This window comes from Tachyglossus aculeatus, chromosome 8, assembly GCF_015852505.1.
Source record: "Tachyglossus aculeatus isolate mTacAcu1 chromosome 8, mTacAcu1.pri, whole genome shotgun sequence".
NCBI classification, from domain to species: domain Eukaryota; kingdom Metazoa; phylum Chordata; class Mammalia; order Monotremata; family Tachyglossidae; genus Tachyglossus; species Tachyglossus aculeatus.
The window spans coordinates 7,190,183-7,210,998 of NC_052073.1; the positions used below are offsets into that span (position 1 = coordinate 7,190,183).

Below are 20,816 nucleotides of genomic sequence, written 5' to 3' on the forward strand. Positions count from 1 at the left end.
CATTTGTTAAGGGCTTATTATGTTCCAGGCACTGTACTAAGCACTGGGGTGGATACAAGCCAATCGGGTTGGACACAGCCCCATCCCATGTGGAGCTTGTGGTCTCAATCCCCATTTTACAGATGAGGGAACTGAGGCCCAGAGAAGTGAAATGACTAGCAGACAAGTCACATATTACCAAATAAGCACGAGCTTGGGAGTCAGAGGACATGGGTTCTAATCCCGGTTCTGTCACTTGTCTGCTGTGTGAACTTGGGCAAGCCACTTAATGTCTCTGTGCCTCATGACATAGTGCTTAACGAATACCACAATTATTACCAAAATAGTCTTGAATCACCTGCCCCCTTGGCCAGTCAATTTATCTGTCAATCAGTGGGATTTATTGAGCGCCTACTGTATGAAGAACACGGTACTCATCTGGCCCCAGCTTCCTTGGGTGGCAGGGTGGGGGGGAGGCAACATCTTTCCTCAGGAAAAGTCACCCCTAGTGACCAGATATAAGGGTGCTCTGTGGAGCTGTTTTGTAGCGAGGCCTGTAGTTCTTTGCAAATTATTCTTCCTCCAATTAATTTTCTCCATCCTGTGAATTTGGCAAGTTTTGACATTCCCCAATCACCTCCCTCCTTAACCCAGATAACCCAGAGAAGCAACATGGCATAGTGGATAGAGCATGGGCCTGGAAAGCAGAAAGTCATGGGTTCTAAACGCGGCCCTGCCACTGGTCTGTTGTGTGACCTTGGGGAAGTCACTTCATTTCGCTGTGCCTCAGTTACCTCGTTTATAAAATGTGGGGATTGAGACTGTGAGCCCCACATGGGACAAGGGACTGTGTCCAACGCAATCTGCTTGTGCTTAGTCCAGTGCCTGGCGTAGAGTAAGTGCTTAACAAATACCATAATTAGTATTATTAGAAAAAAGAATGCATTTTCCCTGATATCCCTATGGAAAAAGCACTGTTTTTAGTCTGTTATTTCCCTACCTTAATAAAGGGGAAACGGAGGCACAGAGTGAGACAGGTCTTTTCCAAAGCCACAGAAGAGCCCAGTGGTTCGTGATAAAGATGTTCGTTGTCTTGCTCCCAGATTCTCCTACCAAATGAAAGGGGTTCCCCCCCGACTTCCTGGACTCACTCAAACGGATATAATAATAATGATGGCATTTATTAAGCACTTACTATGTGCAAAGCACTGTTCTAAGGGATATGCCTCCCTGCATCCCGCCCAATTTAAGCCAAGAGGAAAGACATCCTTATAGGTAATCAATCAATGGTATTTCAGCCCACTGCTTCAGGATCTTCTCCTCTACAAACAAAGCACGACCATTGGAGTCGGTAATTAATGTACTTTATTGAACCACTTTCATAATCATTTTTTTTTTGTATCAAGATTAGTTTGGGTACATGCTCTGTGAGCTGGTTTGGATGGCTTCCCCTCTGCCTAGCCAAACACGCACAACTGATAAATGCAGATGTACGTGCTCACACACACATGAAACACTGATACCATCTCAAAAAGGATTCCTTTAGTGGTGGCAGTGGCTAAGTTTAATTAAGCTGCCATTTTGGAGCATCCTACATATAGCTGGCTAGACTTAGTTGGCCAAAGTCACGCTCTCTCTCCAGTCACTAGCCCCATCCAGTCATCAATCAATCAATTGTACTGATCGAGTGCTGACTGGGTGCACTAGGAGAGTACACTAGGACAGAGTTGGAAGACGTGTTCCCTGCCCAGAAGGAGCTTACAGTCTAGGGGGAACAGTACAGACTCTCTCCTTCAGGAGAAGGGCCCTTCATGATTCTGGAGTCTTCCAAGACCCCAATCCTACCAAGACCCCATCCTTTACCAACTGGGGTCCCAAATGGAGTGCAGAGAGAAGCAAATCAATAAACAACTGGGCACGAACGAGGGCACGAGAATCCTTGCCAACAACAAGCCCTTTCACTAAAAGTACAAAAATCAACTGGAGAAAAAGCTGCTAATCAGCTCCTTTTCAAAATTTTCAAGACCGTATCTCTCCGGAGGGTCTTGGTTCCTCAGAGGAACCCAGTTCAGGGGTGCCATCCTTTCTCTTTTGATTCAGGCTGGCCAGTGCCCTGGCCAGAAAGAAAAACCTCTAGTCTCCGGTCCAACTCAGCCGGGGAAAGTTTACCCCGGGACAGACTCGAAGAATAAAACCATGCTGAGAGGAGAATATAGAACGGTCTAATCGGTGTATTCAAACATACAGAAATGGAGTATCCTGAAAAGGTGAAACGACGGTGAGAATCTGAACCAGAATCTCAACCTTTAGGGGGCTTGGAAAGAGCAACCCCTAAGGGTTGTAACCCCTCCCCACCATTGGCAAGGGAATTTTCCAGAAGATGGTTGGCTTTATTTCCACTGGGCACTGAGGGATGTGGCTCAAAACACTTAATTACACCTCCAGAGAGGGTCATGGACTCCTTCCAAATCCCTTCTGCCCCACTCCAGGCACCCCTGAGTAGCTACATTACTGTTCTTGATTAAGGTGCTTACTAACCGCTCACTGTGTGCTAAGCTCTGGGCTAGATACAGTCCGTTTAGACACCATTCCTGGCCCCCGGCGACCTCTTTGATCTAAGGACGAGGAACAGCAAGTGTCTTATCCCCATGATCCAGATTAGGGAACTGAGGCCCAGAGAGGTTAAGCGACTGGCCCAAGGTCACACATTAGACTCTGGTTCTCCCAGCGCTCAGTCCCACGCTCTTTCCACCAGACCACGCTGCCTCTGAAGATGTCGATCGGCAGAACACACATGTGTGTGGAGATCCAAACCGGAGATATATCTGGGGGCGGTGGCAGAGGGTTAGGGTTCTGCCTCTTGAAGAACCCAGTCCTCCTCCAGGACCCGGGGGAGGCTGAGTCCTAGGGGGCATTTTCTAGGAACTAAAACCAGAGGCCTTGAAAGAGCCTCTGCCGTCTCATTCGCCACTTTCATAAAAGAGAAGCTATAACTCGATTGCTCTGTCTGACGTCAGCTGGGAGCTGGGGGACGGGGTTGGGGGCTCGCCCAGGATTGGGGGGTTCAATCCCCGTGGGGAGGGAAGGCCAAGGGAACCCCTTGGGCTGGGGCTCAGACTTTGAGGAGGGGTCCGAGCGTCCCGTTGGACACCTGGGACAGGAGGCCCGTGATGTTGTCGGCGTGGATGTCCGCCCAGTTGGGGAAAGTCCCCAGTTGGAAGATGCTCTGGGCCCAGGTATTCATGGCCAAGCTCAGGAGCAGAACACCCATCAGGTTCATGAGTAGGCCAGTCCGCACCTGCAATGATCATAATAATGCTGGTTTTTCTTAATAATGATAATATTTCTTAATAACTTAATAACAAGTCTCTTCTGCCCCACTCCAGGCATCTTTGAGTAGCTGCATTATTGTTCCTGATAAGGTGCTTATTAGGCGCTCACTGTGCACTAAACTCTGGGCTAGATACAGTCCAGTTAGATCCCATTCCTCATCCTCGGCAACCTCCTCGATCTAGGGGCGAGGAAGAGCAGCTGTTCTAAGGGCTGGAGTAGGTACAAGTTAATCAGATTATAATAATAATAATAATGGTATTTGTTAAGCATTTACTATTCTCCATGCACTGTTCTAAGCACTAGGGTACGTACAAGCTAACTGAGTTATTATAATAATAATAATGATAATGATGATGATGGTATTTGTTAAGCACTTACTATGCATCAAGCACTCTTCTAAATGTTGGGGTAGATACAAGTTAATCTGTTTATAATAATAATGATGATGATGGTATGTGTCAAGCACTGTTCTAAGCGCTGGGGTAGATACAAGTTAATCAGGTTATATTAATGAGAATAATAATAATCATGATGGTACTTGCTAAGCTCTTACTATGTGTCAAGTACTATTCTAAGTTCTGGGGTAGATACAATTAAATCAGGTTATAATAATTATGATGATGGTATTTGATAAGCACTTACTATGTGTTAAGCACTGTTCTAAGTGCTAGATACAAATTAATCTGTTTATAATAATGATGATGATGATGGCATTTGTTAGGCATTTACTATGTGTCAAGCACATAGTAATGTTACAATTACCATAAGCAGCATGGATCAGTGGAAAGAGCCCAGGCTTGGGAGCCAGAGGTCATGGGTTCTAATCCCAGCTCTGCCAATTGTCAGCTGTGAGACTTTGGGCAAGTCACTTAACTTCTCTGTTCCTCAGTTACCTCATCTGTAAAATGGGGATTAAGACTGTGAGCCCCACGTAGGACAACAGGATCACTTTGTATCCCCCAGTGCTTAGAACAGTGCTTCGCACATAGTAAGTGCTTAAAAAATGCCATCATTATTATTGTTATTATTAGATAAATGCTTAATATGTTCCATTCACTGTTTTAAGCTCTGAGGTGGATGCAAGTTAATCAGGTTATAATAGTAACAATAATAATGATGGTATTTGTTAAGCACTTACTGTGTGCCAGGCACTGTACTAAGCTCTGGGGTGGGTACAAGCAAATCGGGTTGGACACAGTCCCTGTCCTATGTGGGGCTCACAGCCTCGATCTCCATGTTACAGATGAGATCACTGAGGCCCAGAGAAGTGAAGTGATTGGCCCAAGGTCACACAGCAGATAAGTGGTGGATTAGAAATCTGGACTCGGATTAGAACCCTGGGATTAGTGGGCTAGGATTAGAAACTGGGTCCTCTGACTCCCAAGCTCATGTTCTATTCACTAGATTATGCTGTTTCTTACCTCAATTTCCTCATTTGAAGAATGGGGATGAAATACCTATCCTTCCTCCTCCTTAGATTTGTGAGTCCCATGTGAAAGTGGCCAAGTGGATACAGTAAAGCTCTGGGAGTCGGAAGGACCTGGGTTCTAATCCCCACTCTGCCATTTGACTGCTGGGTGACCTTGGGCAAATCACTTCACTTCTCTGCGCCTCAGTTGCCTCAACCGTAAAACAAGGGTGAAGACAGTGAGCCCCGGGTGGCACTGGGACTGTGTCCAACCCGATTTGCTTATATTCACTCCAGCGCTTAGTACTGTGCCTGGCCCACGGTAAGTGCTTTACAAATATGACAGTTATTATTATCTGGCTCCAAGCAGCGAGGAGCTGCTGAGAAGTAGTAAGGAGCATGGAAAGAGGAAGTAGAGTTGCTTCTCCTCCAAACCCCACTGCCCTCATGGGGATTTCCCTGTATACCGAAGAATTATGAGCCAGTCCAGCCTTCAGAGGGAGGAAGCAATGAAGTCTTTTAGCAGCCTTTCCAAGGCAGTGCCCATGCTGGGAAAGGTAGGCGTAACCACTCTTGTGGTTTATTGAAATTCCCCCTGGCCCATAGCCTGATTTTGGTCGGGTCCAGCTTAATTCTTTCCTGAACCTTAGGCCCCTGAGTCTGTGCTATTATTCAAAGCTGCTCTGGCTAACATAAAAGGCTATTTAAGTACCCTCTGACGGTGATAATAATAATGAGATCCTCTCCGTCTCCCCGGCTGTTGGCTTACAATTTCTGTCAGGGGTCAGTGGGCTTTTCTGGCTTTGGACAGGAGAGATTTTGTGGTCTGTGGGTCCGGGTATATGGAGGGAACCGAAACTGGTCTGAAGTGCTAAACTCAAAAGAAGATCAGAATCCTAAGCCTGTTGTCAGTTAAATCAGTGAGGCTTCATAGAGCTGGAAAGCCGAGGGGGAGACGGATGGAATAATCTGTTGGTAGTGGAACAGATTGTTCTCCTGTCGGGGTAGTTAGTACTACTGTATGTGTGTGAGAGAGAGAGGGATGGAGAGGGAGAGAGATGGAGAGATAGAGAGGGAGGGAGAGAGAGAAAGAGAAAAGAGAGAGATGGAGAGAAAGATGGAGAGGGATGGAGGGGGAGGAGAGAAAGAGAAAAGAGGGGGGAGGGAGAGAGAAAGAGAAAAGAGAGGGAGGGAGAGAAAGAAAGAAGGGAGGGAGAGGGAGGAGAGAAAGAGAGAGAGAAAGAGAGATGGGGAGGGAGAGGGAGAGGAGAGAAAGAGAAAAGAGAAGGGGGAGGGAGAGAGGAGAGAAAGAAAAGAGGGGGGAGGGAGAGAAAGAGAAGAGAGAGATGGAGAGGAGGGAGAGAGGAAAGAGAAAAGAGAAAGAGAAAAGAGATCGGGAAAGAGAGAGGTGGGGAGGGAGGGAGAGAAGGAGAGAAAGAGAGAGATGGAGAGATGGAGAGAGAGATGGAGAGGGATGAAGGAGAGGAGAGAAAGAGAAAAGAGCGGGGAGGGAGAGAGAAAGAAAAAAGATGGAAGGAGAGAAAGAAAGAAGGGAGGGAGAGAGAGGAGAGAAAGAGAGAGAGAAAGAGAGATGGGGAGGGAGGGGGAGAGGAGAGAAAGAGAAAAGAGAAGGGGGAGGGAGAGAGGAGAGAAAGAAAAGGGGGGAGGGAGAGAAAGAGAAGAGAGAGATGGAGAGGAGGGAGAGAGGAAAGAGAAAAGAGAAAGTGAAAAGAGGGAAAGAGAGAGATAGAGAGGGAGGGAGGGAGAGAAGGAGAGAAAGAGAAAAGAGAGATCAATACCATTGATGGATTGATGAGCCCCCGAGTAGCCAAAGAGGCTTCCCAAGCCCTGGGGGTGGAGCACACAAAGGTAGGTAAGGTCTAAAGCCCAGTGCTCTCACACCCTTCTCCCCTTTTTGGAGGCAGTCCCCGAGTGTAGAACTGAAGAAATGTGGCTTATTGGTTAGAGCACCGGCCTGGAGAGAGAGGGAGGGAGAGAGACAGGAAGAGAGAGATGGAGAAGGAGGGAAGGAGGGAGAGAAGGAGAGAAAGGGAAAAAGAGAGAGGGAGAGAGAGAGAGAGAGAGAGAGAGAGAGAGAGAGAGATTCTCATCCATCCCCAAGCCTCAGTCCCGAGACATTGCTCACTGGGGAGAGTGACCCGGGGACGGCCAGACAGCACAAAGACTCCATTGTTCAAACCAATGTATTGGCGGCATCGAAGCCAAGCTCACCACTCCAGTCTCTGCTTTCGCTCGGCCGTCCCCAATCCCTAACTTCACTATGGTACATGTCCACCATCTCTGTTGTACTGCAATCTCGTAAGCACTGAGTACAGTGCTCTGTACGTGGTAAGTGCTCAGTAACCTGGGGATGGAGCACACAAAGGTGGATAAGTTCTAAGCCCCAGTGCTCTCACACACTTCTACCCTTTTTGGAGGCGTTCTCCAAATATAGAACTGAAGAAGCGTGGCCTAAAGTACAGAGCATCGTCCTGGGAGTCAGAAGGACCCAGGTTCTAGTCCTGTCCTCTGCCACTTGTCTGTTGGGTGACCTTGGGCAAGTCACTTCAGTTCCCTAGGCCTCAGTTACCTCATCTGGAAAATGGCGACTGAGAATGTGAGCCCTATGTAGGACAGGGACTGTGTCCAACCCAATTACCTTGTATCTCCCCTAGCTCTTAGTACAGAGTCTGGCAAATAATAATAATAATAATAATAATAATGACATTTATTAAGCACTTACTATGTACAAAGCACTGCTCTAAGTGCTGGGAAGGTTACAAGGTTTTCAGGTCATCCCACGTGGGGCTCACACTCTTAATCCCCGTTTTACAGATGAGGGAACGGAGGCCCAGGGAAGTGAAGTGACTTGTCCAAAGTCATACAGCTGACAATTGGCAGAGCCGGGATTTGAACCCATGACCTCTGCCTCCAAAGCCCGTGCTCTTTCCGGGGAGCCACACTGCTTCTCCTAGTAACATAGTGTTTAACAAATACCCTAAAAAGCCAAAAAAAGGGCTCTTTGGTGATGATTCCTTAGAGGCAGCTGAAAACCAAACAGGATGGAGCTTACCATGTCTTTGACCAGTAAGTGTCCAGATGCAAAGGCGATGGAGTTGGGAGGCGTTGAAACAGGGAGCATGAAAGCATAGGAACAACCGATGGTGCCTGGGATCATTAGATACAAGGGATTGACTCTCAGTCTAATGGCCTGGAACAAAAGAGAGGCGGAGAGAAACAAATCCATCATCAACCGGTCCATCTTTGGAATTTACAGAGCATCTACACAGTGCTAGGAACTGTACCAAAGGCTTTGGAGAAGGCCGTAGGAGCAAGGTATATGTTCTCTGCCCTTAAGGAACGTATGATTTAAAGGGGGAGTCAGGGGTGATTTACAGATAGTAAATGTCAGAGGAAGAACAAGGATGAAGGAGGAAGAAATACAGACACATCAGGGTAAATAAACTGACCGAATTAATGAAAGTATAGATGAGAAGATATAGAGAAGCAGCATGGCCTAGTGGCAAGAGCACGGGCTTGGGAGTCAAAGGACATGGGTTCTAATCCTGGTTCCTCCATTTGCCAGATGTATGACTTTGGGCAAGTTACTTCACTTCTCTGTGCCTCAGTTACCTCATCTGTAAAATGTGGATCAATAATAATGATGATGGCATTTGTTAAGTGTTTACTATGTGCAAAGCACTGTTCAAAGCACTGGGGAGGATACAAGGTGATCAGGTTGTCCCACTTTGGGCTCACAGTCTTAATCCCCATTTTACAGATGAGGTAACTGAGGCACAGAGAAGTTAAGTGACTTGCCCAAAGTCACAGAGCTGACAATTGGCAGAGCTGGGATTAGAACCCATGACCTCTGACTCCCAAGCCCATGCTCTTTCCACTGAGCCACGATGCTTCTGTAAGAAGAATTAAGATTAAGACTGTGAGCCCTGTGTGGGACAACCTGATTACATTGCATTTACCTCAGCACTTAGAACAGTGCTTGGCATATAGTAAGCAGTTGATTTCTACCATAATCATTATGAATTATTATTATTAATATATATCTGTTTATCTATTGCCAGTTTACCTATTTTGATGTCTGTCTCCCCCCTTCTAGACTGTAAGCCTGGTGAGGGCAGGGATTATCTCTCTTTATCGGTGAACAGTACTTTCCAAGCACTTAGTACAGTGCTCTGCACAAAGTAAGTGCTCACTAAATACGACTGACTGAATCTAAACATATAAATATAGATATTTATTGAGGCTTGATCTGGTTTAAATGGCAAAGGTTCTTCTGAGAGAGAGAGCGAAGATGAGAGAGAGAGACAGAGAGAGCAAGAGCAGGAAGGAGAGGGAGACTGCAGCAGTGAGGAGGCTGGTTAGTTGAGCACGAGGCACGAGACCCTGGCACGTGGATGAGGAATCAGCCAACTTCTGCCCAGCCCAGTCCCTGGCCTCCTCACCCAGTTACCTAACTGTGGACGAAGGTCTGCGTGGCCCACTGCACATGGCCAACTCTTGAGCCTTCTCTCTGCCACCACCCTTTCCCAGTTTGCTGGGCTCAGGGATTTGTTTGAGTCCTGCCACAGGCTGACCTTTGACCCCCCAGACCACCGGCCCGAAGGAAGGCTTCGGGTCTTTCGGGAATCCAGGGGAAGCAGCGTGGGCTAGTGCGAAGACCACAGACCTGAGAGTCAAAGGATCTGGGTCCCCCTCTCCATCCCCCCCATCTTACCTCCTTCCCTTCCCCACACCACCTGTATATATGTACATATGTTTGTACATATTTATTACTCTATTTATTTATTTTACTTGTACATATCTATTCTATTTATTTTATTTTGTTAGTATGTTTGGTTTTGTTCTCTATCTCTCCCTTTTAAGACTGTGAGCCCACTGTTGGGTAGGGACTGTCTCTATATGTTGCCAATTTGTACTTCCCAAGCGCTTAGTACAGTGCTCTGCACATAGTAAGTGCTCAATAAATACGATTGATGATGATGATGATAAACCTGGCTTTGCCAGTTCATTCATTCAATCCTATTTATTAAGCGCTTACTGTGTGTAGAGCACTGTACTAAGCGCTTGGGAAAGTACAATACAACAATAAACAGCGACAATCCCTGGCCACAACGATTCTGCCAGTTGGCTACTTTGTCTCCTTGGGCAAGTCTCTTCACTTCTCTGGCCTCAGTTTCCTCATCTGTAAAATGGGGATTCAATGCCTTTTCTCCCTCCCATTTAGACTGTGAGCCCCTGGTGGGACAGGGACTGTATCTGACATGAATATCGTGGATCTAAAGCATTGCTTAGAACTCATAATGAGCACTTAATAAATAATAACTGTGGAGGTATTTGTTAAATGCTTACTATGTGCCAGGCACTGTTCTAAGCACTGTGGTAGATGCAACATAATCGGGTTGGACACAGTCCCTGTCTCACAGAAGTCTCGGTGTTCATCCCTATTTTACAGATGAGGCACTGAGGCCCAGACAAGTGAAGTGACTTTCTCAAGGTCACACAGTGGGCAAGTGGCAGAGCTGGGATTAGAATGCAGGTCCTTCTGACTCTCAGGCCTGTGCTCTATCTATTAAGCCATGCTGCTTCTTAAAATAATTTGTTTATTGTCAGAGCAGCGACTGATTCAGCAATCCAATTTCTGCTCCCGTTTCCATTTGGGTTTGGATCCCAGTAAAGGTGATGATGGGTGACTTTTCTAGCAAGGACTGAGTCCATACTGATTAACTCGTATCCACCCCAGCACTTAGTACAGTGCCTAGCTTATAGTAAGCACCTAACAAATACCATTAAAAAAATCCCCATTTTACAGATGAGGAAATCAAGGTACAGAAAAGTTAACTGACTAGCCCAAGGTCATCCAGTGGTGGATTTAGGATTAGAACCCAGGTCTTCCGACTCCCCTTCATGGGTCCTAACCACTGGTCCATGCCACTTCAATTCCTCCCACTGAACCAGCAGGCAGGGCCGGCAGTAGGGGCAGTGTTTTGGTCCATGATAATAATAATTGTGGTATTTGTTTAGCGCTTAATCTGTACCAGACACTTTACTAAACTCTGGGGTGAATGAAAGCAATCGGGTTGGACACAGTCTGTGTCCTACATGGGGCTCACAGTCTCAATCCCCATTTTCCAGATGAGGGAACTGAGGCCCAGAGAAGTGAAGTGACTTGCCCAAGGCCACACAACAGAAAAGTGGTGGAGCGGGGTTTAGAACCCACGATGGCCGTATCTCCAGTGGCTACCAATCAATCTGTGCATCAGGCAGAAACTCCTCACCCTGGGCTTCAAGGCTGTCCATCACCTCGCCCCCTCCTACCTCACCTCCCTTCTGTCCTTCTACAGCCCAGCCCGCACCCTCCGCTCCTCCGCCGCTAATCTCCTCACCGTACCGCGTTCTCGCCTGTCCCGCCGTCGACCCCCGGCCAACATCCTCCCCCGGGCCTGGAATGCCCTCCCTCTGCCCATCCGCCAAGCTAGCTCTCTTCCTCCCTTCAAGGCCCTGCTGAGAGCTCACCTCCTCCAGGAGGCCTTCCCAGACTGAGCCCCTTCCTTCCTCTCCCCCTCGTCCCCCTCTCCATCCCCCCCATCTTACCTCCTTCCCTTCCCCACAGCACCTGTATATATGTATATATGTTTGTACATATTTATTACTCTATTTATTTATTTATTTATTTATTTATTTATTCTACTTGTACATATCTATTCTATTTATTTTATTTTGTTAGTATGTTTGGTTTTGTTCTCCGTCTCCCCCTTTTAGACTGTGAGCCCACTGTTGGGTAGGGACTGTCTCTATATGTTGCCAATTTGTACTTCCCAAGCGCTTAGTACAGTGCTCTGCACATAGTAAGTGCTCAATAAATACGATTGATGATGATGATGATGATCCACTAATCCATGCTGCTTCCCAAATAGTCGGGTCTGTGACCAATCCCTTGACAAATCACTCACCAGTTCAGCCAGGACAGGGAGGAAGATGATGATGGTGGCCGTGTTGCTGGCAAACTCGGTGAAGAGGGCGATGACCACGGTGATAAGCAGCACGGCTACTGCGGGCGGCATGTTCTCCAGAGGGTGAAGTCTCCCGCCGATCCACTGGGACAGTCCCGATTCCTGGCCCAGGGAAGAAAGGGACATCCACTCTCTTTTCTTTTTTTCTTTTTTTTTGAATGGTATTCATTCAATCGTATTTATCGAGCGCTTACTTGTGCAAAGCACTGTACTAAGCAATTGGGAGAGTACAACATAACAAGAAGACACATTCCTGCCCACAAAGAGCTCATTTGTTAAGCGCTTAACAGCTATGGTATTTGTTATGGGCCAGGCACTGTACTAAGCGCTTGGGTGGATACAAGCAAATAGAGGTGGATACAGTCCCTGTCCCATGTGGGGCTCACAGTCTCAATCCCCATTTTACAGATGAGGGAAATGAGGCCCAGAGAAATGCAGTAACTTGCCCAAGGTCACACAGCAGACTAGTTGCTGAGCCGGGATTAGAATTCTTGACCTTCTCCCTCCCAGTCCCAAGCTCTATCCACTATGCCATTACCATGTGTCAAACACTATTCTAAGTGCTGGGGTATCAAACAATCATATTTATTGAGAGTGTTTCATGTGCAGAGCACTGTGTTCAGTGATTGGGAGAGTACAATACAACAAACAGGTACAAGCTAATTCGGTTGGACTTGGGGCTCACAGTCTAAGTAGGAGGGAGAACGGGTGTTTAATCCCCATTTTACAGCTGAGGCACAGAGAAGTGAAATGACTTGTCCAAGGTCATAAAGCAAGCAATTTGGCAGAGCTGGGATTAAAAGTCAAGTCCTCCACCTCCCAGGCCCAAGCAGCACTAGGACACGCTGCTTCGGCTTTATCCCTCCTCCTCCTGCTCATCTCCTAAGTGACTGACACCTCACGGAGCCCTTTGTCAACCTCAATGTGGGAACCTTGGCTACTGCCACATTGGCACAGAAAAGTGGATCATTTGCAAACTAGTCCGGGCATCCAGCTTCTTACCCCCAGGCAGAGTTGAATTCCTTCCCATAACCCTTCAGCCTTCAGCCTTTCTCTCTCTGTTTTGTGTGTAAGCTCATCCCCTAGACTGTAAACTTGTCCTCTAGATTGTAAGCTCACTATGGGCAGGGCATGTGTCTGCTATATTGTCATCTTGTCCTCCTGCAAGCACTCAGTACAGTGCTCTGCACACAGTAAGCGCTTGATAAATACTATCAATTGACTGACTGCACTGACATCTCGCTCCGAGCCAGGTGAGAACTACCGCGAGGCCTCGGACGGAAACTCCCCATCCACCTTTCCCTTCTTCTCATTGCTGTCGGCCCGTGGGAGGTTCCAGAAATATGGAAGTGAGGTGAGACCCAGACATTGTTGTAATTAGGCTTCTTCCTCGTAAGAGACCTATAGCCTGGAACTCTTCCAGGGACCTCCCTTTTCTGACCCTTTTGAAACCACGACTTAGACTTTGGAGTTTGGAGTTTGGAGTTTGGAGTTTGGCTGGAGGGAATACAAACCCAGAGGCCACCCAGCCCTCCCTGTCCCCCCGCATCTCCCCAATTGGAAAGCTCAGTGACTGACCACCAAAGCCAAGGGCATCAGTTCTCAAACTCTCTCTTCTGTCCACCCTGAGGCTAGCAGAGAAGGCATAAGCATTCCTGTCCTGCTTCTGTGCTGCGCTGCCTCTCGGCTTTCCTGAAAGCCTCGCAAGACAAAAACTCAGGCTGAAGGAAACCTCCCGTGGCTGCTTATTTCCTCGGCCAACTGCCAGTTCGCTAGCTGGGCCAGGCTGGGTCGGCTCCTCTCCAGCTCTGCTGGCCCAGCAGCTTTCTCGAGATCACTCAAGTTTCCATTTCAGAATTCTCTTCCTCAGAGTCCAACACCTCAGTGGTCATCTCAGTGGTCAGACTGGAAGCAGACCAGACTAGTGGATAGAGCCCGGGCCTGGGACTCAGACGGATCTGTGTCCTAATCCTGGCTCTGCCACTTGTCTGCTGTGTGACCTTGGGCAAGTCACTTCACTTCTCTAGGCCTCAGTTACCTACTCTGTAAAATGGGAATTAAAAATGTGAGCCCCATGTGGGACAGGGACTGTGTCCAACCTGATTAGCTTGTATCTACCAGAGCTTAGAGCAGTGCTTGACATATAGTAAGCTCTTAACATCATCATCATCATCTGATGGCCTGGGTTCTAATCCCAGCTGTCATAAACCTGCTCTGTGACCTTGGGTGAGTCATTCAACTTCTCTGCGCTTCAGTTCCCTCATCAGTTAAATGGGATTTCAATATGTGTTGTCCCTCCTACTTCATTCATTCAATCGTATTTATTGAGTGCTTATTGTGTGCAGACCACTGTACTAAGCATTTGGAAAGTACAATTCAGCAACAAAGAGACAATCCCTGCTCACAACCGGCTCACAGTCTAAAAGGGGGAGACAGACATCAAAACAAGTAAACAGGCATCAATAGCATCAATACAAATAATGTGGGGCCTGATTATCTTCTTTCTACCCCAGCACTTAGTACAGTGCTTGACACATGGAAACTGCTTAACAAATAGTTATTAGCATAATCACAATATTATCAGTATTATTATTATTATTACCTGTCCAGCCCTCTGCCTCCAGCTATGCCATCTCTAAATTAAACAATAGGTAACTGCCTTTGCTACTCTTGAAGTTTTCCAGGGTTGGAGATTCCCCCGAGCATTTAGAATCTGTTCCAGGTTTTAATCAAAGGTGACCAGTCAGTCAGTCATATTTATTGAGCTCTTACTCTGTGGAAAGCACTGTATTAAACACTTGGGAGGGCACAATATAGCAATAAACAGACATATTCCTTGTCCACAATTCATTTTTCATTCAATCGTATTTACTGAGCACTTACTGTGTGCAAAACACTCTACTAAGTGCTTGGGAGAGGACAATATAACAACAGATACATTACCTGCCCACAAGGAGCTTAGGTCTAGAGGGGGAGATGGAGGTTAATATAAATAAATAAATGCCAGATACTTATGTAAGTGCTGTAGGGCTGGGAGGGGAGAATAAATCAAGGGAGCAAGTCAGGCAATGCACAAGGGAGTGAGAGAAGAGGAAAGGAGGGTTTACTCAGAGACGGCCTCTTGGAGGAGATTCATTCATTCAATTAATCATATTTTCTGAGCGCTTACTGGGTGCAGAGCACTGTACTAAGCACTTGGCATTGTACAATATAATAATAGAGTTCCCTGCTATGTGACCTCAGGCAAGTCACTTCACTTCTCTGTGTCTCTGTTCTCTCATTTGTAAAATGGGGATTGAGACTATGAGCCCCACATGGGACAGAGACTGTGTCCAACCTGATTAACTTGTATCTACCCCAGCGCTTAGAACAGAGCTTGACACATAGCAAGCACTTAACAAATACCATTACTATTATTACCATTATTATTAACAATAATAATGATAATAATAATAAAAGAGGGATTTAAGTGGGGAAAACATTCCTGTGGGGAAAGATGGAAGAAAACAAAGATGGAGAAGAGAAGGCTGAGGGTGACAATAGCAACTTTTATACCATCACGACCATTTTCTCTTCATTACTTCAGAAAACTGAGCCAAAGAAATGAATTTGCCTTTGCCAGTGAGATAGGTTAGACATAAAGAAGGAACTCATTAACTCCTAAATAACTAAATTCCAGAACTGGCTTCCATCTCTGGAAAACTCTAAAAATGAAAAGAACACTACCCGAACTAAGTAATTTAGGCATTCTCTGGCCCAGAGGCAGAGGATTTGTTGCGGGTGGGGAACATGTCTGTTACATTGTTATATTGTATATGTTGTGTATGCCATATATATTGTATAGCATACTCACCCAAGCGTTTTGCACACAGTAAGCACTCAATAAGTACGACTGACTGACTGACTGAGGGCAGTGTCTCTCTTCTAGCTGTGAAGTTCAGGGTTTTCACCCTGAATATCACTTGAAGGAAAAGTACAGAGCAACTGGGTCGGAGGGATTCCTTTGACGATCTTCCCTCTGGCCCTTCCCAACCCCAAAATCCCACTGGTGAGCACAGTCTTCCCTCCTCAGACTACAGGTGGACATGCTGCAGCCTCGTGGCTCTGTTACCTCACAGCCTTTGGCCATGGCGAACCCTCCTCCCAGCAGCAGAATTATGTTCCAGGGCACGGATTCCTGAGCCTTTTTCCAGGTCAGCAGGGGCTCCATCTCCGTGTTGGGAGCTAGGCAGAGAAAACCCCCCGCCCACCATAGGAGCCTCAGAATCAGGATGTCACTTGTGTCCAAGCACCTCCCTCTGTGTGGCCGATGGTTGGTGATTAGTCACGCTAGACTGTAAGCTCACTGTGGCAGGGAAAGTGTTAACTACTATATTGTTACCTCCCAAGCACTTAGTGCAGTGCTTGGCACTCAGTCAATGCTCAATAAATACAATTGAATGAATGAATGAATTACCATCATTCATTCATTGATTCATTCAGTCGTATTTATTGAGCGCTTATTGTGTGCAGAGTGCTGTACTAAGTGCTTGGGAAGTACCATCTCCAGGTATGGAAGCAAACTTCACCAAAGAGACACATTCTATCTTCAAAGGGATGGAAAAAAAATTTGCACAACCTATAAAGGTCTTTGTTACATAGTAAGAGTAGCAGTATTGAGTCTTAACTTGGCACAAGGCACTGCACTAAGTGCTTGGGAAATATGCTAAGTGCTAGGGAAATATGCAAGGCCTGTACTAAGCGCTTGGGAAATACAAAACAATGTAATTTATTTATTTATATTCATTCATTCATTCATTCCATCATATTTATTGAGCACTTACTGTGTTCAGAGCACTGTACTAAGTGCTTGGGGGAGTACAATATAACTGTAAACAGATACATTCCCTGTCACGACAAGCTTACATCTAGACAAAGTGACCGATATTGGTATTGATACATATGCCGACTGTGAGCTCGCTGTGGGCAGAGAATGTGTTTGTTTGTTGTTATATTGTACTCTTCCCAGTAATCACCGGATATGCCAGAAGGAAAATGGGAATATTTCCCACTCAGAGGATTGATCACGTGAGGCTCAAACACTGGCCATTGGAGGGGTCAGTGGGACAACTAAAAGCCCCATTGGCCATGCCCAATTCACCCACAATAATCACTGAGATGAAAAGTTCTGACATTCAATTTTTCAGCTCAGAGTAGAATCTGGTAGTAGTAGCAGTAATAGTATTTATTAAGTGCTTACTGTGTGCAGACCACTGTACTGAGAGCTGAGAGTGCTGTGGAAGCAGTGTGGCCAAGTGGATAGACTTGTCAAAAGGACATGGGTTCTAATCCCAGCTCATCCACTTGTCTGCTCTGTGACCTTGGGCAAGTCACTTCACTTCTCTGGGCCTCAGTTACCTCATCTGTAAAATGGGGACCAAGACCGTGAGACCCATGTGGGTCATGGACTGGGTCCAATCTGATTAGTTTGTATTTACCTAGCACTTAGTACGTTGCTTGGCAAGTAGTAAGTGTTTAACAATATGATTAAAGGAGAGAGAGAGAGAGAGAACAGGCTGATGGAGCCAGTCCAGAATCGATCCAGTGAATCCAATAACTTCTGATAGGATCTGACACTCCTGCTAGCCGTTCCCTTTGGAATCTGCAGGGACCAGAGGCCTGACTTACCTTTCAAGTCAAACCACCACTTAAAAGATGGCTTTTGCGATGGGAAGAAGAACAGCATTGTTACAATGGTAACTCCAGTGACAGCATCTGAGAGAAAGCTAAAAGAATCAGTCAGTCAGTCAGTCAGTCATATTTATTGAGCATCTCCAGTGTGCACAGTGCTATACTAAGCGCTTGGGAGAGTACAATATAACAATAAACAGACCCATTTCTGGCCCACAGCAGGCTTACAGTCCAGAGGCGTAGAGAGACATTAATAGAAATAAATAAATGACAGACATGTACAGAAGTGCTGTGGGGCTGGGAGGGGGATGTATAAAGGGGGCAAGTCATGTGATGGATGCTGGCCATAAGCCATAGAAATTATGCTATGTACTTGGACATCAGGATGATAATAATAATAATGATAGTAACAGTATTTGTTCCCTTAGTTCTTCCCCGCTTCCAGCCCCACAGCACTTATGAACACATCTGTAATTTATTTATTTATATTAATGTCTGTTATCCCCCCCCCAGACTGTAAGCTTGTTGTAGACAGAGAATGTGTTTGTTTACTGTTGTACTCTCTCAAGCGCTTAGTACAGTGCTCTGCACATAGTAAGTGCTCAATAAATACGATTAAATGAATGAATATTTGGACTGTTGTGGGCAGGGAATGTGTCCACCAACGCTGTTGTATAGTACACTCACTCAGTCAGCCAATCATATTTATTGAGCACTTACTATGTGCAATGCACCATACTAAGCACTTGGGAGAGTACAAAAGAGCAATAAACTGACACGTCACTGCCCACAATGAGCTTACAGTCTAGAGGGGAGCTTGCTCATCAGTGGTATCTCACCCGGGGGTGAATAGGCTGGCCCAGCCGGGAATGAACTTTGGGTCCCTGGAGAAGAGCAAGATGGCGAACAAGCAGAAGAAGAAGAAGACCGCCTGTTCGGCAAACCTACGACACAAAAAAGAAGGCAGTGGAGGGTTAATTCTGGGCTGGCAAAGAGCCCCATCCTGATTGGACATTGTCCACCAGAGCAGGCCCAGAAAGCCAGCCTGTCTGAGTGGGTGCCAAGCTCTGAGAACAAAAAGGGCCCGGAGACACTGAAGGGAGAGGAAAGGCTTCTTGGGAAAATTCAACCAAGCCCGATCCTCTATTTCCCTCCCCGTCAGCCATCCCCAATCTCCTCAGGGTAGAGTGACAGAAACAGTCAGTCATTCAGTCAGTCAATTGTATTTATTGAGCACTTACTGTGTGTCGAGCACTGTACTAAGTACTTGGGGGAAAACAATATAACAATAAACAGACACATTCCCCGCTCACAACAAGAGTAGTAGAGGTAAGTCAGTCAATCGTATTTATTTTAGTAGAGGTAGGGACCGTCTCTATATGTTGCCAACTTGGACTTCCCAAGCGCTTAGTACAGTGCTCTGCACACAGTAAGTGCTCAATAAATATGATTGAATGAATGAATGAATGGAGGAGGAGGAGTAGTATGTTATACTACTACTAACAATAGTTATTATGGTATTCGTTAAGCACTTACAATGTGCCAAGTACTGTTCTAAGCACTGGAGTAGATACAAGGTAATCAGGTTGTCCCACACGGGGCTCACAGTCTTAACCCCATTTTACAGACGAGGTAACTGAGGCACAGAGATGTTAAGTGGCTTGCCCAAGGTCACACAGAAGACAAGTGGCCGAGCCGGGATTAGAGCCCACGTCCTCTGACTCTCAAGCAGGGGCTCTTGCCACTAAGCCACGTGGCTTCTCTGCTTCTACCAGTTGCAGTAGTAGTAATAGTCGTAGTAGCCGTCATAGTAGTAGTAATAGTCGTCTTCAAAGAAGTAGTAGTAGTACCAGTAGTAATAGCAAAAGTATTTATTGAGGGCCCACTTGTACAATGCACTATACTAAGCACTTGGGAAGTCCAAAAGAGAAAAGTGGCCCAGTCACCACCCGCGGACAGCTTCCCCACTTGTCCCCGAAGTACTCACTTGATTGGCCCCAGCTTTTGGTAATCCTCTCTGATAACTGCCCGGGCTCGGTCTTCAGCATCTGCTCTGATTTCAGACTTCTTCTTCATCCAGCCCCTGGTGAGACAGACGGAACGTGAGGGATGATCAGAAGCTTAGGCCCTGCTTTCCTTCTGCTTGTGGGGTAGGGGGAAGCTGCCCAGTCAGAACCTGCTTCTTGGGGGTAGGGAGAGTTCTTCGTGGCCCAGTGCTTAGTACAGTGCCTGCCCATAGTAAGCGCTCAACAAATCGCACAGTTATTATTAGTCTTGTCCTACCTTTGAGCTCTCTGACTGTGACCACTAGCATTTCATTCATCCATTCGATCGTATTTATTGAGTGCTTACTGTGTGCCAAGCACTGTACTAGGCACTTGGGAGAGTACATACATCAACAGAGAGACACATTCCCTGCCCACAATGAGCTCATAGTCTAGAGATGAGCTCAAAGAGGAGCCTTGTGAATCCGCTCAGGGAAGACAACATGTTTCAGTAGGGAGCCTCCCTCCCTCTCTTTCCCCTTCCTTTCTCTTTCTCCCCGCTCCTCCGAAATGGGGCACGATGATCCACCCCTCTGACCAAGGTACTCTCCCAAGTGCTCAGTACAGTGAGCTGCGCACCGTAAGTGCTCAGTAAGTACCACTGATCGATCGATTGATTCATTGTAAGCCTACAGAGACCGTGTCTTCTAGGTGGTGCCCAGTGCATGCTAGGAAAGAGTACCTCAGGTTAATGCCGACATACAAGAAGGTGATCCACAGCCACCCGGAGAGGAGGAACAGCAGCATTAGAGGCAGCGCAAAGACAAACCAGGACCCAAAGTTCACCACGTCGCACTTGGGGAAGAAACTTGGGCAAACAGAGGCAAAAGGAAGGGTCATTAATGTTTCGTTCATTCATTCAATCGTATTTATTTGGTGCTTACAGTGTGCCCACACTGTACTAAGTGCTTAGCAGAGTACAAGACAACAAAAACAGATGAATTCCCTGCCCACAAAAAGCTTGCAGTCTAGAGGGGAAGACAGGCATTAATATACATAAATAAACAAATAAATTACTGGTATATACATCTGTACTGTGGGGATGGGAAAGAGGGTGAATGAAGGGAGCAAGTCAGGGCGACACAGAAGGAAGTGAGAGAAGAGAAGAGGAGGGCTTAGTCAGAGGAGGCCTCCTGGAGAAGATGAGCCTTCAGTAAGGCTTTGAAGTAGGGGAGAGCAATTATCTATCTGATATGAGGAGGGAGGGCATTCCAGGCCAGAAGCAGGATGTGGGCGAGAGATCAGTGGTGAGATAGACAAGATCAAGGTACACTGAGTTGGTTGGCATTAGAGGAACCAAGTGTGTGGGCTGGGTTGAAGTAGTAGAGTGGGGAGGTTAATATTGAGGCC

At 46.5% G+C, this 20,816-nt stretch overlaps 1 protein-coding gene across 2 annotated transcripts in view; it reads right to left on the reverse strand.

Moving 5' to 3' along the window:
• Window positions 1-1,326: 1,326 nt before the first annotated feature.
• SLC13A3 (solute carrier family 13 member 3) overlaps window positions 1,327-20,816 on the reverse strand; it is a 58,795-nt gene continuing 39,305 nt past the window's right edge. The window contains exons 6-13 of one of the 2 annotated variants that reach the window (XM_038750159.1): window positions 20,149-20,274; window positions 19,409-19,504; window positions 18,261-18,365; window positions 17,419-17,516; window positions 15,863-15,975; window positions 11,692-11,853; window positions 7,794-7,931; window positions 1,327-3,277 (exon numbers count right to left, since the gene is read on the reverse strand). In XM_038750159.1, coding sequence (XP_038606087.1) covers window positions 3,092-3,277; window positions 7,794-7,931; window positions 11,692-11,853; window positions 15,863-15,975; window positions 17,419-17,516; window positions 18,261-18,365; window positions 19,409-19,504; window positions 20,149-20,274 — 1,024 coding nt within the window. In that variant the 3' untranslated portion in view covers window positions 1,327-3,091. The remainder of the gene's footprint in view (window positions 3,278-7,793; window positions 7,932-11,691; window positions 11,854-15,862; window positions 15,976-17,418; window positions 17,517-18,260; window positions 18,366-19,408; window positions 19,505-20,148; window positions 20,275-20,816) is intronic. The other variant, XM_038750160.1, reaches the window with a different exon arrangement.